This window comes from Delphinus delphis, chromosome 15, assembly GCF_949987515.2.
Source record: "Delphinus delphis chromosome 15, mDelDel1.2, whole genome shotgun sequence".
Lineage (NCBI taxonomy): Eukaryota > Metazoa > Chordata > Mammalia > Artiodactyla > Delphinidae > Delphinus > Delphinus delphis.
This window is the reverse complement of record NC_082697.1, coordinates 42,923,096-42,937,959: the sequence shown is the minus strand read 5'-3', so window position 1 is coordinate 42,937,959 and position 14,864 is coordinate 42,923,096. Positions and strand designations below refer to the sequence as shown.

General features: G+C 40.7%; 1 protein-coding gene across 1 annotated transcript; it reads right to left on the bottom strand.

Annotated features, from left to right (window-relative positions):
• Nucleotides 1-2,002: 2,002 nt before the first annotated feature.
• On the bottom strand, nt 2,003-12,023 carry SNRPB2 (small nuclear ribonucleoprotein polypeptide B2). Its single transcript, XM_060031262.1, has 7 exons — nt 11,940-12,023; nt 9,661-9,750; nt 9,110-9,282; nt 5,339-5,479; nt 4,507-4,557; nt 3,020-3,108; nt 2,003-2,539 (listed from the first exon to the last, which is right to left on the bottom strand). The coding sequence occupies exons 2-7, from the start codon at nt 9,722-9,724 to the stop codon at nt 2,380-2,382; spliced, it is 678 nt and encodes a 225-aa protein (XP_059887245.1). The 5' UTR covers nt 9,725-9,750; nt 11,940-12,023; the 3' UTR covers nt 2,003-2,379.
• Nucleotides 12,024-14,864: the final 2,841 nt, after the last annotated feature.

Sequence of the window (14,864 nt, the reverse complement as noted above, 5' to 3'; positions counted from 1 at the left end):
CTCAAAAGCATCCTAGACAGGGCACAGTCGCAGTGACAGAAAGCAGATGGGTGGCTGCCTGGGGTCGGGATGGGGGGATAGACTGACTGCAAAGGGGCACAAGGCAGCTCTTGTCTTTGAGGGGTGACAGAACGCTCTATATCTTGATTATGACTCTCACACAACTTATACAACTGCCAAAACTCATCAACTATTGATAGAGTACTAAGAGTAGCGGGGGCTACGAGCTCTGTAGTTGTGGCTCGCGGGCTCTAGAGCACAGGCTCAGTAGTTGTGGCACACAGGCTTAGTGGCTCCGCAGCATGTGGAATCTTCCCGGACCAGGGATCAAACTCGTGTCCCCTGCACTGGCAGGCGGGTTCTTAACCACTGCAAAACCAGGGAAGTCCTGTGAAACATCTTCTGAGACAAGCTAAGGACAGTCACTGAGAGCAAGCAGTTAGAAAATGTACTAGCAAATGGCATTGCTGTCAACATGCAAGAGCATGGTCTTTTTTCTAGTAACTCACTGTTAATACATTTTACGGACATACATGAACTTGACAACTAGGTTAAAAAGTTATTCATAAGAATCAGACTCTGCAGGTGGAAAGTTAAGGGATAAAAATTATTCTGCTTTTTCCTCCTCATGTATGCACAAGAGTGATGTGATAAAAATCTACATAACTCTGAAAGTGGTCTTCCTATAAATATGTATCCCATATATATTCAATACATAAAAAAATCTAAGTGATAAGGAAAAGTCTTGTTCCAGGAAATATTAAAACAGGAACACAAAAAGTGATTAATAGTCACTTTACCATGCACTATACATAAAAAATCGACCACTTCTATAGACACCTGTGGTTTTGCTAGCAGGGGACTTGAATCAATAGCCTTAGGTAGAAATCAAATACTACAGAAAATGAGCTTTGGAAATATCTGAGCATCCGTGTTCAAGAAGCACAAAGAGGCAGCAAGATTAGGATTGGCAACCTTTGCAAGTCAGCCTACTAGTCTTCAAAAAGATTACAGACTAAAAATCTTTCCTTTGGAGGTTGTTCAATAACGAGGTTAATAACTGAGCAGGTATTCCTTAGGAACGACCCTGCCTCAAGAGGGTAAGAGCATAAAATGTGAAGTCTAAAGACAATATTCCCTTTCCATCTGTTTTCCCAGAAAACAGTAAGTACAGTTACTCCTAAATGGCCTTTATTCAATTAAAAACTGGATGAAAAGATTTGTGAAATGTCTACTACCAGCAAATACTATGCTCATTTATTTGAATATGAAGATGAATTTAGATCCTGCCCAGGTCCCACCTTCTTCTCATATCCAGGATATCATTTTTATCATTAGTAAAAGAATCATTAAAAAAACTAAACAGGGAATTCCCTGGCGGTCTAGTGGTTAGGACTCAGCACTTCCACTGCAGGGGGGTCTGGGTTCGATCCCTGGTCGGAGAACTAAGATCTCCGTGTGGTGCACCCAAAACAAAGAAAAATCCCACAAACAAAAACAAACGAAAAATGAATTCCAGGATGGCAGTTCATACACATAAAACATTACAGAAAATATAATCAAGTGCTTGATCTAATTCTCCTTTACTTTTATTAAAGTGGTTCAATGTTTCTCTACCATTAGCTACTCCAAAATAACACTAGAAAAGCATCTACCATTAGCTAATCCAAAATAACACAAGAGGGGACTTCCCTGGTGGCGCAGCGGTTGAGAATCTGCCTGCTAATGCAGGGGACACGGGTTCAAGCCCTGGTCTGGGAGGATCCCACAAGCCGCAGAACAACTAAGCCCGTGAGCCACAACTACTGAGCCTGCACGTCTGGAGCCTATGCTCCGCAACAAGAGAGGCCGCGATAGTGAGAGGCCCGTGTACCGCGATGAAGAGTGGCCCCCGCTTGCCGCAACTAGAGAAAGCCCTCGCACAGAAATGAAGACCCAACACAGCCCCAAATAAATAAGTAAATTAATTAATTAATTAAAAAAAAAATCAGAGAGAACATTTCCTGGCTGTGGTCAGAGGAAGTCCTGGCTACTGAATTAAAAAAAAAAAAAAAAAACACACAAGAAAAGCATCCTATTACAGTTTTATATACCTTAAGATGTGTTCTAGACTAGCATAAGCATTTGATGATAGGACAGTGGGCCAATAAATGAAATATTATGTACAGAATACAAATAAAAGTTTATTGTACAAAATTAAGGCCTTCACAGTTCATAGTTCACTAAGGCTAAACAAAGACTAGGTAATGTTTTAAATCCTTTACAAAAATTTCACATACACTTTCCCCTACCCCCAACTATTAAAGTGGCCTGACCAAATGTTATCAAAACGAAAACTATACATAACACCAAGTCCTTTAAAGGCAGCTATCCCAAATCTTATTTCTTGGCATAGGTGATCTTCATGGCATGGGATGGTGTGATCTTAAATCCCTGTAAAGCATCCCTGGCAGCTCCAGCCTGTCCATCATTTTCAAATTCAACAAAAGCAATATCATGCCTCCCAGGTACCAAACGTACTTCCTTGAAACCAGGGAACCTATAAAGAATTAAAACAATTTTTATATATGTAAACAATTCATATACATGTAAATACAGAGATGATATCAAATACGCAAATGTCTGTGTTTAAATTTGGTAAGCAACTTCCTGATATGAGTCCAGGAAAAGTATCACATCCCAGCAAGAATCCTGAGTGGGATGAAAGAGCCTAAATTATAATTAATACCATGAAAAGAACTGCAGGAATCATGTAAGCTAATTCTGTTTTTGTCATTTCATCAAAGCTTTGTTTCCTGTTTTACTCATCAACTAGAATTAATAATTCAAACATTACAGGTAATCTAGCTTTTTATTTGCTAAATCTGCAGACTGGCTTCAATTCATGATTAATCCTGGAGCAACTCAATGAAGCTGTAAGGAGTTACTGTGTGATATACAAACGGATTCAACCCAGGGAAGTGCTATCTGTCCTGTCAGGAGACTCTCAGAACACAGACTTGTTTATGAAAACACTTACTGATTAAACAGCATGGATAACATCATCTCATTAGTCTCTTCTGGTAAATTATTAAGGAATAAAATATAGTTTGGAGGGTAATCAGGGACCTATTAAAAAAAAAGGCAAAGTTAGTTTGTAAATATAAAAAGTACAGTAAACCATTTGGCTCTTACATTAAAATCTAAACTTCAGAAAACTACATTCCACCGTTTAAGGCTTGTGAAATCTTACTACATCAAACACTAAAGCTGAGAAACAGTGACACCAGAGAAATAAGCAAAAACCTAACAGTAACCAAACAAGGTAGACATTCAAGTCACTTAATAAATATCTGGAAGATTATAAATCTTATTAACAGTTTTTAAGTATTTAACTAACGGTATTTAAAACAATATTTAAGTTTTAAGCATCTGGAGGTCAGCTGGAACGGGAGGATTCTGTCGTCTGGATTATATAACCGATGCTAACAAACCAGAGAAGGCATCGGTGTCACCCATCCTCAGCTGCTTAACCCTCAGATATTCAATCCTCTGCGCTATCGCTCACTACCTCCCAGTGTGTGAGAAAATCTGGAAATAGAAAGATTTCCACTTAGAACCACTGCTTGGCAATTTTTAATGTTTTTTTCTTCTGAGAAAATGAGATATACATGGCATCTAGTTACATACAAGTAAGTGCATACAGACACTGTTAAGCGGAACTATAGGAAAAGGTCTTTATATGTAAGAGCCTCTGTCTTCAGGCTAATTTCGTGGAAGAAAAAAGATGAAATGTAAAGAACAACTTAGGGCTTAGAGAATTAAGTGCTGGCATTTGTGAACTGGACTATAATTGTTGAAAGACTTCAAAAGAGTAGACAATGCAATAAAATGCAAATAACTTAAAATCAAAGGAGGAAAACCTCAGTGGTGCAAGGAATTCCCTGGATATAAGGACCCTGTCAGACCCTAGCACCCAAGGGATTAATCGGGAAACCATTAGTACATAACTCAGGCTTTCTTTTTGAGGCCTTTATGGGGAAGCTTAGGTAAAGAGTTTCTAAAACTCTTTGGTAAAGAGTTTCCTGATAAGTCTATATCAGGAGACTTAAATATGTATGTGCTGAGGAAATAAGAGCAAAGGCAACTTAACTGTAAAACAACTTTGCTCTATGAGAAAAGATGGGTTAGTGCTTCAGCTAATGGGAATGGATACCAAGCCACAAGCCTGGAAAGCTCTGGGCCATGTACTGTGCGGTAAACAACCATTTTGCTCCTTGACCTCATAGAGCTTAGGATCTATCGTTTTGATTCTGTCATTGACTCACCATGGGAAGCAAGGAATAAAGTCAGGTTTTGTTTTCTCCCTCTTAAAGAAAATTAAAACGTTTTGATGAATGAGTTTCCACATTATTGTGGCTTATACATGGAATCATTTTGTTTTTGGAGACATGCACGTTGTTGTAATTATTGTTATTGTCTTGTAATTTTATTTTAAAGGAAGTATCACATGGAAAAAAATATTACCTGAGGATTTGGTGCTGCATTTCCTTGGGTATTAGCTGAATTTGGTGTTCCCTAACCCAAAGAAATAGAGAAAGAGTTAACATTTCCAACCCCTCTAAAAAAGCAGCAGGTATTTACATTTTAAATTACTTCATAAAAATAAGATTAACAAACAGATTTTTTAAATCTATTTACTTTCACTGAGATTTTACATCTTAAAACTCTGACTCCAACATTTATGTATTTAACTTGTCAAATGTTTTTGAAAGGTCTATATCATAAAGTTCAACCTCTAAGCTTTAAAATTATGGAGAAATATAAGGACCAGTCTTTCCCTTTTTTTAAAAACAACTAGAAAAAAGTCAAGCATTATACTTAGTACAACTGATTTCTAATCACTTTCAATCCCAAAGCAACTACTTTCTGGATGATAATTTCATCTTTATCTGGTACTTTAAATTAGATTTTGAATTCCTGAACTGTTCAAAGAAAGCAGCTTTCAGTGGCATACTCATGATTAAAGATAACATCTACAGTATTATTTATACACAGAACTCGAAAAATAAGCCAATAGAAATTAACAAATTTTAGAGAATGATGGAACTAAATGTCATGCAAATTAAAAAAAACTGTTCAATATAAATCTGCATATGTAAAGGTTTATATTTTAATCTGTTGCTTAAACACAAATATTGGAATTTTAGAATTCAACCATTCCAGCTTCTTAAAAATCTACCTTTAAACACACACATGTGTACATGTGTGCCTCAAAGATCACCCCTCAAATGGAAGACAGACATCTCTATCAAATTTTTAACACCAAAAAACAAAAATGAACTTTTGCCCATCTTACCTGACCAGGTTTTTTGTTCATGGTTGTTGCAGTCTGTTCCACAGTTTTAGCTTTTTTCTTTTCTTTTTTCTTTTCTTTGTCAGCAAAAGTGCCACGCATTTTAGATATTATATCAGAATCTGTTTTTGCATACTGGATTCGCTGTTTTAATTATTTGAAAACAAGTTACTTTTCATCATGCTGACGGCTGTTTCTACACTTGTCATTAATATTTCAAATTTCATTATGCAAATACGAGCTAATTTTAAACACATACTTAAGGAAATCTATCAAATATACTGAGCACCAAATGAAAATAAACTGTGACCCATGATTCACAACTGGGACAAAGTTAGATTCAACTGTGTTTATTGTAAGAAAAAACCATAGATTTTCATATGAGAAAAACAGGACTGAAATATCTGCACCACTACCCCTCTCCATTTAAAAGAACAGAGAAAACTGCATTGGAAAGCTGTCTATCCCTTACAGAGACACATAGAGGGTCCATATATGCATAGAATTTGTTACTTCCAAAGTTAAAGTACCAAAGATTGAGAATGACTTTCCCTTGAATCTGGTCTATTATTTTTAAATGAAATGACTAACAGTGGCATCCACTTAAATTTAAAAAGCTTTGAAAGGAAACAAAAAGATGGCATCACAGCTAGTGCAACCAGGTCACTTGCATGAGTAATACGCCACAGCCAGCAGGCACAGCACACACGACGGAACAAGCGTTGAGAAACACTGGTCTAGGACAGCATTTCATGAACTTTAATGTGCATCCAATTACCTGGAGAGCTTGTAAGAGTGCAGATCGTGATGCAGGGGGTCTGGTGAGGCCTGAGATTTTGCACTTCTAACAAGCACAAAGGGGATGGTGGGGCCCACACTTTGAGCAGTATGGCCCTGGCCTAAAGCATTACTGCATAGTTGAATGTTCGGGGGAACCGAGGGGGGCGGCAGGCCTCCCACGATACCTCAGTCCCTGAGGCTTCCTCTGGCTGCTGGACCATGGCAGCTCCAAGTGGACTTACCCTGCGAGCAACTCTGCTAGTCTTGCATGTCATCATCTAACCAAAAGAAATAGTTTGGGACCAACTCTGACTTGCTCCCAGGGATTCCCGCCCAACTCCCTTCTTCCCGACCTGAACAGATCTTGGGTGATCCTGTATTTGTCCCTATGACCTGTGAAAATTTCTGACCTCAGCCCTCGCTCTTAGCTGGCTGGTCTAGAGCAGCATTTCTCAACCAGAGGTGAATCTGCCCACGAGGAGACAGCTGGCACCGCTGACTGGAGACACTGTGTGTCGTCATGCTAAGAGGGCAGAGGCCAGAGATGCTGCTAAACACTCTTCCATGAACAATACAGCCCCAACAATAAAAAAGTATTCAGTTCAAAACGGCAAAAGTGCCAGCGCTGAAAACCCTGGTCTAGACTAAATACTGGTCAGGAATAAAAGTCCACCCACAGCTTAGAGAAGGTGCAAGATTTACATTTATACCAAAGGTTTCATGACAGAAGTCCTTAGGAAGATGGTTCTACTTTACTGAGGTATTTTTGGAATTAAATAACCAAATGCCCTTGAATCACAGAGAATAATTTTGTTCTGAGTTCCAAGTTATAGAAAATTTTGTTCATTTCTGATCTGGTGTGTTGGCAACTGAAACCACCTAAGTAAGTATAATCAAGACAGCTCAAGGAACATTCTTTTCTTCCTTCCAGGATGCAGGAGATTTGGCAGTATCTACTACTTTCCTGAAGGCAGAGAACAGACGTCCTAAAATACCTTCAATATGAGATCAGTTTAACGGGCTTTCTCCATTGATTTTAAATAATTAGCTGGCAAGGTGAAGCCGGTGCCAAACGCAGCAAACGATTTCCAGCCTTCCTGCATCTCAGTCACAGGCACATGCAAACTTGTCATCCCAACTAGCAAACAGCCCTAACACCCTCTACGAGAAGAAACTGTTCCTTCATACTAATGTAACTGTACATTTAAACTAAAACCCAGTCTTATGCTACTGCCAACTGAGATCTCACTTATGCTACTTCTTTACACTACTGAGAAAGATAAACTGGTCTCAGGAAATGCCAATTTACTGAAAATTGGGGTATGCAGGTACTATCCCCCAGTTTTCTGCAACAGGACTTTCTATATATATGGTGCCCAGTCAGGTGGGAAATGATGGGAAAAGGAGAGCTGGACGGAGGACGGGAAGAAAATGTGCTCCAGTAACAGACAAACAGCGCTCAGTCCTGAATTAAACAGCGTGGTACCAAAGTCCTCAGACTACTGACCACAGCCAACACTGCCTGGTGTTGTACGTTAGGTCTTCTTGAGACACAGCACACTCATCGATCTGCACACCTTCTGTGGCTGCTTCTCTGGCCCTAAAGGCAAAGTTAAGTAGCTGCAAAAGAGATTATCTGGCTCATAAAGTCTAAAATATTTACTATCTGGCCCTTTTACAGATAGGGTGCTGAATCCTAGTTTAGGGGGAAAAAATCACAATATTGTGTGTCCAGGAGATTAGCTTTCAAGTCCTGATGATGCCACTGGTTACAGTAATAGAAGCTTTCTGTGCCTGATTCTTCATTTGTATTAAAAAAAAAAAAAAGATCAGATGAGAGGTCTGCACTACAGATTATGGGCCAAATCCAGCCCATGGCCTGATTTTGTATGGCTTATTAGTTAAGTACTTTTTTCTTTCCATTTCTTTTTTTTTTTTAACACAATTTTTAAAGGATTGTTTAAAAAACCACACCCACACCCCCCCCCCCACACACAAGAATATGCAATAGAAACCGTATGTGGCCCACAAAGCCTAAAATATTTATTATCTGGTCCTTTATAGAGTTTTTGCTCGCTTCTGAATTAAACCAAAGAATATCCAGTGTGCTTATTATTATTGTTTTTTTTTAAACAGGTGAAAGTGAACATGAGCACAGAGCCAGTTAATGGCAGAACTAGATTGAGAACATGGGTCCTTGAAACTCTGGGCCTCGGCTCTTTCCCCAACATCCCTTCCCATCACATTCCAGTTGCGGAAGAAAAGCACTGAAATCCACACCCAAGGTACTACGTACCTATTCACACACCTAGAGCCCCTTGCTATATACACTGTCTCCACCCTGATCCAATCCTCTACCATCTCTGACTTAATACCAATGCCTCCTGAGTTCCCTACTTCCATTCTGCCCTCCCCACAATCCAATCTTCATCCAGCAGCTAAATGTGAAATCTCATGTCACTCCTGAGTTTAAAACTTTCCACGTGTGACTATTTAATTTCCATTCATTGTTATTCATTAATAAAACCTATGACTTTACAACTATGAACTGTCCTCAGATCAGTGCTTTGACTGCATAGCTTCTGACATGCAGTATTTCACTATGGTACTTTCTGAAACTTCAGACTGGATTCCCTCTTTGACCCACGATTTTTGTTTTGTGTTGGTTTACAAGTTTACAGAGGTTTCTTTTTAATCTTCTGAGTAATTATTAATTTCTAGTTCTTTTGAGATGAGAATATTGCCTATACTGCCATTGTTTTTAAAATATTCTACATCTCAATGTATTTTGTTTTTGCCTATTTGAACTATCATAAATCAAGAAGTGAATTATAAGCTCTACTACTGTGTTTCTATAAAAATAAATACATAAATAAAATAAACCGAAACCCACTCTTCACTGAAGGCAAAAAGCAACAGCCATATTTTCAAGGGTATATTTATACATCTATCATACCATTAACAGCGATTAATGCCAAAATAAGAATGATTTACCATCGGTTTGCCATAAAATGGAAATCCTTGTAACTGTCTCAAGGCATTTGTGGATGAGCCCAGTTCCTTAAATATAACAAAAGCTTGCCCCCTCATCTTCATGGTCTTTAGAGCCACAATATCTACGACGTGGCCAAACTGAGAAAACAGGGCATACAGGGATCTCTTCAATTCTGCACAAAATTAGAGGGGAAACCAGTTATTTGTGAATGAAACTACGACAAAATTCTTCATAAAATGACATGGCACTGAGTGCCCCCCCCATTTATTTATACAAAGTTACATATTTTAATAAAAACATCATACTATTCCCATTAGCGGTCTAATTTTAAGTTTTTGAAACCATTTAACTATGAGTGAAAACAGATTCAACACATTTTCAGCCCCTACCTATTTTTATCTTTAAAAAGCCTTAAAATCCTTACACGATAAGGGATAAAACATTATTTCAGGCACTGAGAAAGATGACTAGATGAGAATTTTTGAAGCTGTATAATTTTTAAGATGGTTGTAAGCAAACACACTTCAGTTTTTTTTAAAAAAGCACCTACCTTCTTTTTTAATTTTGTCATTCATATTGTTGATATAAATTGTGTGATTTGGTCTGATATCCATGTTGTGGGTTAAACTGTTCAAATAGTCTAAAGAGACAGTAAATATTCCATTATTAAACAGGGAGGATTCATTCATATGATAGTATGGCATTAAGGACACAGCACAAGGGTACTAACTTTTCAATTCTTTCAACCCCCAATGTCAGAAAATATCAGTTTGGCAGTAGTATTTAAAATCTCTCGAGGACTTCCTAGCCCTCTTTTTTAAACAAAAGGAGAACAGTTCTCAGGCTGAAAACTTGGTGGGGCACTATTATCTAGTCAGATTTTAATAACATTCTTTTATTCCATACATTTATTTATTTTTATACTTATCTTTCACTTATGACAAGTGATACTGTTCTCCCATCTACCTAATAACTTTTCTTTTTTAACAAAATTTAAAAACTGAGATTTGAAGAAAAATGAAAAAAGAAACTAGCAAATGTATATCCAGTAAAAATCATAAAGATAGAACATTAATGGACTTCCCTGGTGGCGCAGTGGTTAAGAATCCGCCTGCCAATGCAGGGGACACGGGTTTGAGCCCTGGTCCGGTAAGATCCCACATGTCGCGGAGCAACTAAACCCTTGCGCCACAACTACTGAGCCTGCGCTCTAGAGACCGCTAGCCACAACTACTAAGCCCACGTGCCACAGCTACTGAAACCCGCGTGCCAAGAGCCAGGGCTCCGCAACAAGAGAAGCCACCACAATGAAAAGCCCACTCACCACAACAAAGAGCAGTCCCCGCTCGCCACAACTAGAAAAGCCTGCGTGCAGCAAATAAGATGCAACGCAGCCAAAAATAAATAAATAAGTACATTTATTTAAAAAAAAAGAACATTAATGAAGTTTGCCAAGAACTCTTTCATGGGTACTCTTACAAAGCCCTTTCATACTATTAATTTATCACCAACAGCCCTCACTCCAAAGTCACCTCTAATGAGAGACTGGAACGGTACCGCCTGATGGTTAAGAGCTCAGATTCTAGAGCCAGCCGGATCTGAATTCAAATCTGTCTATGCTTCTTACTAGCTGCTTGACTGAGAGCAAGTTCTAATCTCCCAGGTCCAAATCTGTAACACGGGGATGGTAACAGAATCTACCCAGTAGAGCTAGAAAGCCTAAATGAAATAAAGTTCTAGCAGCTCTGGAATCAGAAGTAAGCACTTCGAGCAGCTGTTACTAACGTCTTTTACAGGTTAATGCAAGTCCTTGCCCAGTTACATAGCTGATAAGCAGGAGGCCTAAGAATTCAGCCCGTGTTTTCTGTCTCTTGCACTTTTCTTTCACACCCACCACACTATTTCATTTTTCCCCACTGTTTTAGTTGCAAACTGTGGCCTTGCTTTATTTCCTTGGTGCCCCGCATATTTCTTCGTTCCATGAACATTTACAGCCACAGTATGTGCACAGCATAGGATGACTAACAAGGAAAGAGCCCACAGACAAGGACTGTACTTGTGCGGGTAACAGGGGAAAGGTAACGCTTCTCAGAGGCTTGCGACGCCCTAAACTGAAACCTGGGAGACTGGGGTCGCGAACGACGACGAGAGGGAAGTGACAAGGATCAAACTTAAGGCAGAAAGATCAGAGGAAAAGTTCTCGCTTTATCTCACGCGAGGTTTGATAGTGGCCTGGGCTGCTGGGGTACCGGGAGTCGCCTCCCGGATCCAAAAGGGAGCCTCCGGCAAGCACTTGAAGGCTCAGAGCGAGCTGTAAACGACTCGCACCAGCGAAAGAACACCAGTTATCCATAACTTCATATGCGCGAGGGTCCCCGCCTCTCCAGACCCAGGCACATTCGCCCACGGCCCCGGCCCGAAGCCCCAGGAAGCGGCCACACGATCCCCGGCTCCGAACCGTCCCGCCAGAGACAAGGTTCCTAAGTCCAGGGGCCTAGCCAGACCCGAGCGTCAGTTTCCATGCCTCCCTCGCTTCCTCGCCGACCCTCCGCGAATACGTTCCGGCCCTGACGCCGCGCCCTGCCCACCCCCAGCTCCCGCAGGAGAGCGTATGACCGAATGGCAACCCGCAGCCGGGAAAGCGGAGAAAGTTAAGAATAAAGCGCTCCAAGCTGGGCCCGTGAGCCATGGCCGCTGAGCCTGCCCGTCCGGAGCCTGTGCTCCGCAACGGGAGAGACCACAACAGTGAAGGGCCCGCGTACCGAAAACAAAACAAAACAAAACAAAACAAAACAAAACAAAAGAAGAGAATAAAGCGCTCCAACTCACCGGAGGCGTCCGCGGCGTCCCGTAGAACTCACCGGAGGCGTCCGCGGCGTCCCGTACGAATCACAAGCCGGAAGCCGGAAGCCGAGACGCCGGAAGTGACGATACAAGGCGCCTCAATCGAGGGCCGACAAGTGAAGAAGCCGAGCCCGGAGTGGATCGATGCCCCGCGGTCTCCAAAGCAGCAGTTAAGAATCGCTCCGCGCATGTGCACACATGGCGGGCGGAGAGAACAGGTGCGAAGGGTAGCCGAGAAAAGAGAAGGAGGCTTGTGGGAATCCTGTGGGGTTAAACTGGAATGCTGGGGCCGCGGAGTAAGAGCATAGGGAAAGGCGGTGGTCATTTCCCTCACCATGAGTTTGCGCTGTTCTGTCGCATGCAACAGGTGCCTTCCATCTTTCCAAATCTTATATAGATCTTCCTAGACTTATGATGGATTTACGTCCTGATAAACCCATCTGTAAGTTGAAAACTATAAGAAGCAAATGCATGTAATACACCTAACCTACCCAGCATCACATCTTAGCCGGGCCTATCGTATAAGTGCTCAGAACACTCACATTGGCCTATAGTTGGGCAAAATCATCTATACAAAGCCAATTTTACAGTAAAGTGTTGAACATCTCATGTAATTTGTTGAATACTGCACTGAAAGTGAAAAACACAGTGGTAGTCTGGGTACAGAATGTAGTTAACCCTCATGATAACGTGGCTGCCCTGTGTTGCAGGAAAATGGGGCCAGAGAGGATGGTCATGTCCCAGGTCTTGGGCGAGTCCCTGGGATGGGCACCAAGTGAGGGTCCTTGGCTTCGCTCAGGAAAGAATTCAAGAGCAGTGGCAGTAAAGTGAAAGCAGGTTTATTGAGAGGGATACACATTTCATGGGCAGAATGCAGTCCATCTCAGAAGGCGAGAGTGCCCCAGGGTGTGGGTGTGGTTAGTTTTTATGGACTGGGTAATTTCATAGGCTACCCAGTGGGAGGATTATTTCGACTATTTTGGGGAATGGGTGGGGGTTTCCAGGACTTGGGGTACAACCCACTTTTGGGCCTTTTTTACTTGGCCTCAGAACTATCATGTCGTTTAGCATATGCTAATGTATTACAATGAGCGTATAATGAGGCCCAAGGTCTACTCGAAGTCAAATCTTCCACCATCTTGGGTCTAGTAGGTTCTAACCAGGTTTGTTGTATCTTCGATGGCTGTGTCGTTCTTTTAATGGTTGTGCCCTGCTCCTTACTTCCTGTCTCAGCTGGGAGCTGTGGCTTGCTGCCCAGCATTAGGACACAGTGAATATCTACTGCATATCGCTAGCCCAGGAAAAGCTCAAAATTCAAAATTTGAAGTCTGGTTTTTATTGAATGCATATCACTTTAACACCTTCGTAAAGTCAAAAAAATCATACATCGAACCATCATAAGTTGGGGCTCCTCTGAAAAGTTTTACAGGCGCAGCCCCTAATGCTGACTGTAGGGGCAGATGCCCTGGTTTCATCCTTCTCTGAGCTCAGGCTGCCACCAGTTTACCATCACCTTCAGGGTGGCCAGTATCCACCCCTCAAGTCTTCTCTAATTCTTGGGACTCTGAGGGAACTCTTCTCCAACACTTTACTGAAGAGCTTGAATCCCAGAGGCAGCTAATTTGAGGCCCCAAAGTGGAGGGAATTGTTGTCTCTGTCCAGCTTCTCACCTGATAAGGCAACCACCTCCAGTAATAACCAAACACCAATAAGATCATCTGCCTAAACTCACTGAAAAAAAAATCAATTCCCTACCACCCTTCCCACCTTCTCTCCCCACAGAATGGGTTGACTGTTCTAACGTCAAGTTGTTGGTGTTTAATGGCAAGCAGAATGGGAATTCCAAAACGTACATACATTCATTCATCCACTTATGAAATGTGTGTAAAGCATCATCTAGAATGTGAAATGGTTGTTGAGAGCTAAGAAAAATCAAATTTTATATCTTCCCCTTAACTAATCTCTCTGAGCCTCACTGTCGTCATTTGTAAACTAGGGATCATAACAGTACCTCCTTCTGGAGTTATTGTGAGTATTAAGAGAGCAAAATGTGAAGTAATCAGCACATCGCCAGGCAGCAAATAACGGGTTCATAAGTGTTATTTCCAAATACTAGCTATAACTTGGACATATGGATAAAGAGGCCAAATAGATTTGTTTTTTAAGCTGGGGATTTTTATTTTAAAAGATCACCTAAAAGTGCAGCAACTTAAAAATAATGTAAGCTTCTTGAGGGTAGGGATATTTCTTTGCTTTGTTCACTGAAGTACCTTCAGTAACTAGAAAAGTGGCTTATAATAAATATGTATTGAATAAGCGAATGAAGCTTCATGGATAATTAGGCAACACTGAACAAATGTGATGTGTTAGGAAGATGCACATAAGTGTAAGAAATAATATTAAGCAATCACAGAAAAGCAGTATTTTATTATGTAGATATAAAAATTTGAAGGAATGTAAATAGTCCTGCCTCAGTTAACGAGTTAGAGAGAATATCCTTAATGCATTAAAAGAGAATATAAACTAAATAAAAACATTTCTGAATAGCAAAAGACAAGCTGCCCTGCACATTAGTTTGGTCATCTGAGCAATTAGTTAATTCTGTTTGATGATAATGAGGTTGGCAATTCTGTATTATATAAGTGGATCTGGCTAAGAGCTCTTTATAACTATTGAAAAAGGGTAAGATAAGACTTTGCAAAGACACTACCTGGGCAGAAAATACCACAGGAAATGCAGAGACCTAAAGACAGAGGGCTTGTAGTGTTCTGTTAATCACTGAACAATGGCTACTATACATTACACCGTGAGAAGGAAATCTTCTAATGCCAGCTCAGTGGCAATGATCTGTAGGCTCTTTCCCGGGTTCTAAAAGAGCCAGTGCATTTTCCTGTCCTTGGGCAGTTGCTC

Coding starts and splice junctions, on each gene's coding strand:
- SNRPB2 (XM_060031262.1), bottom strand. CDS start 9,724: ATGGATATCAGACCAAATCACACAATTTATATCAACAATATGAATGAC. Junction 4,558..5,338: donor TGAACAAAAAACCTGGTCAG/GTAAGATGGGCA, acceptor TCTTTGGGTTAG/GGAACACCAAATTCAGCTAA. Junction 3,109..4,506: donor ATGCAGCACCAAATCCTCAG/GTAATATTTTTT, acceptor TTTTTTTAATAG/GTCCCTGATTACCCTCCAAA.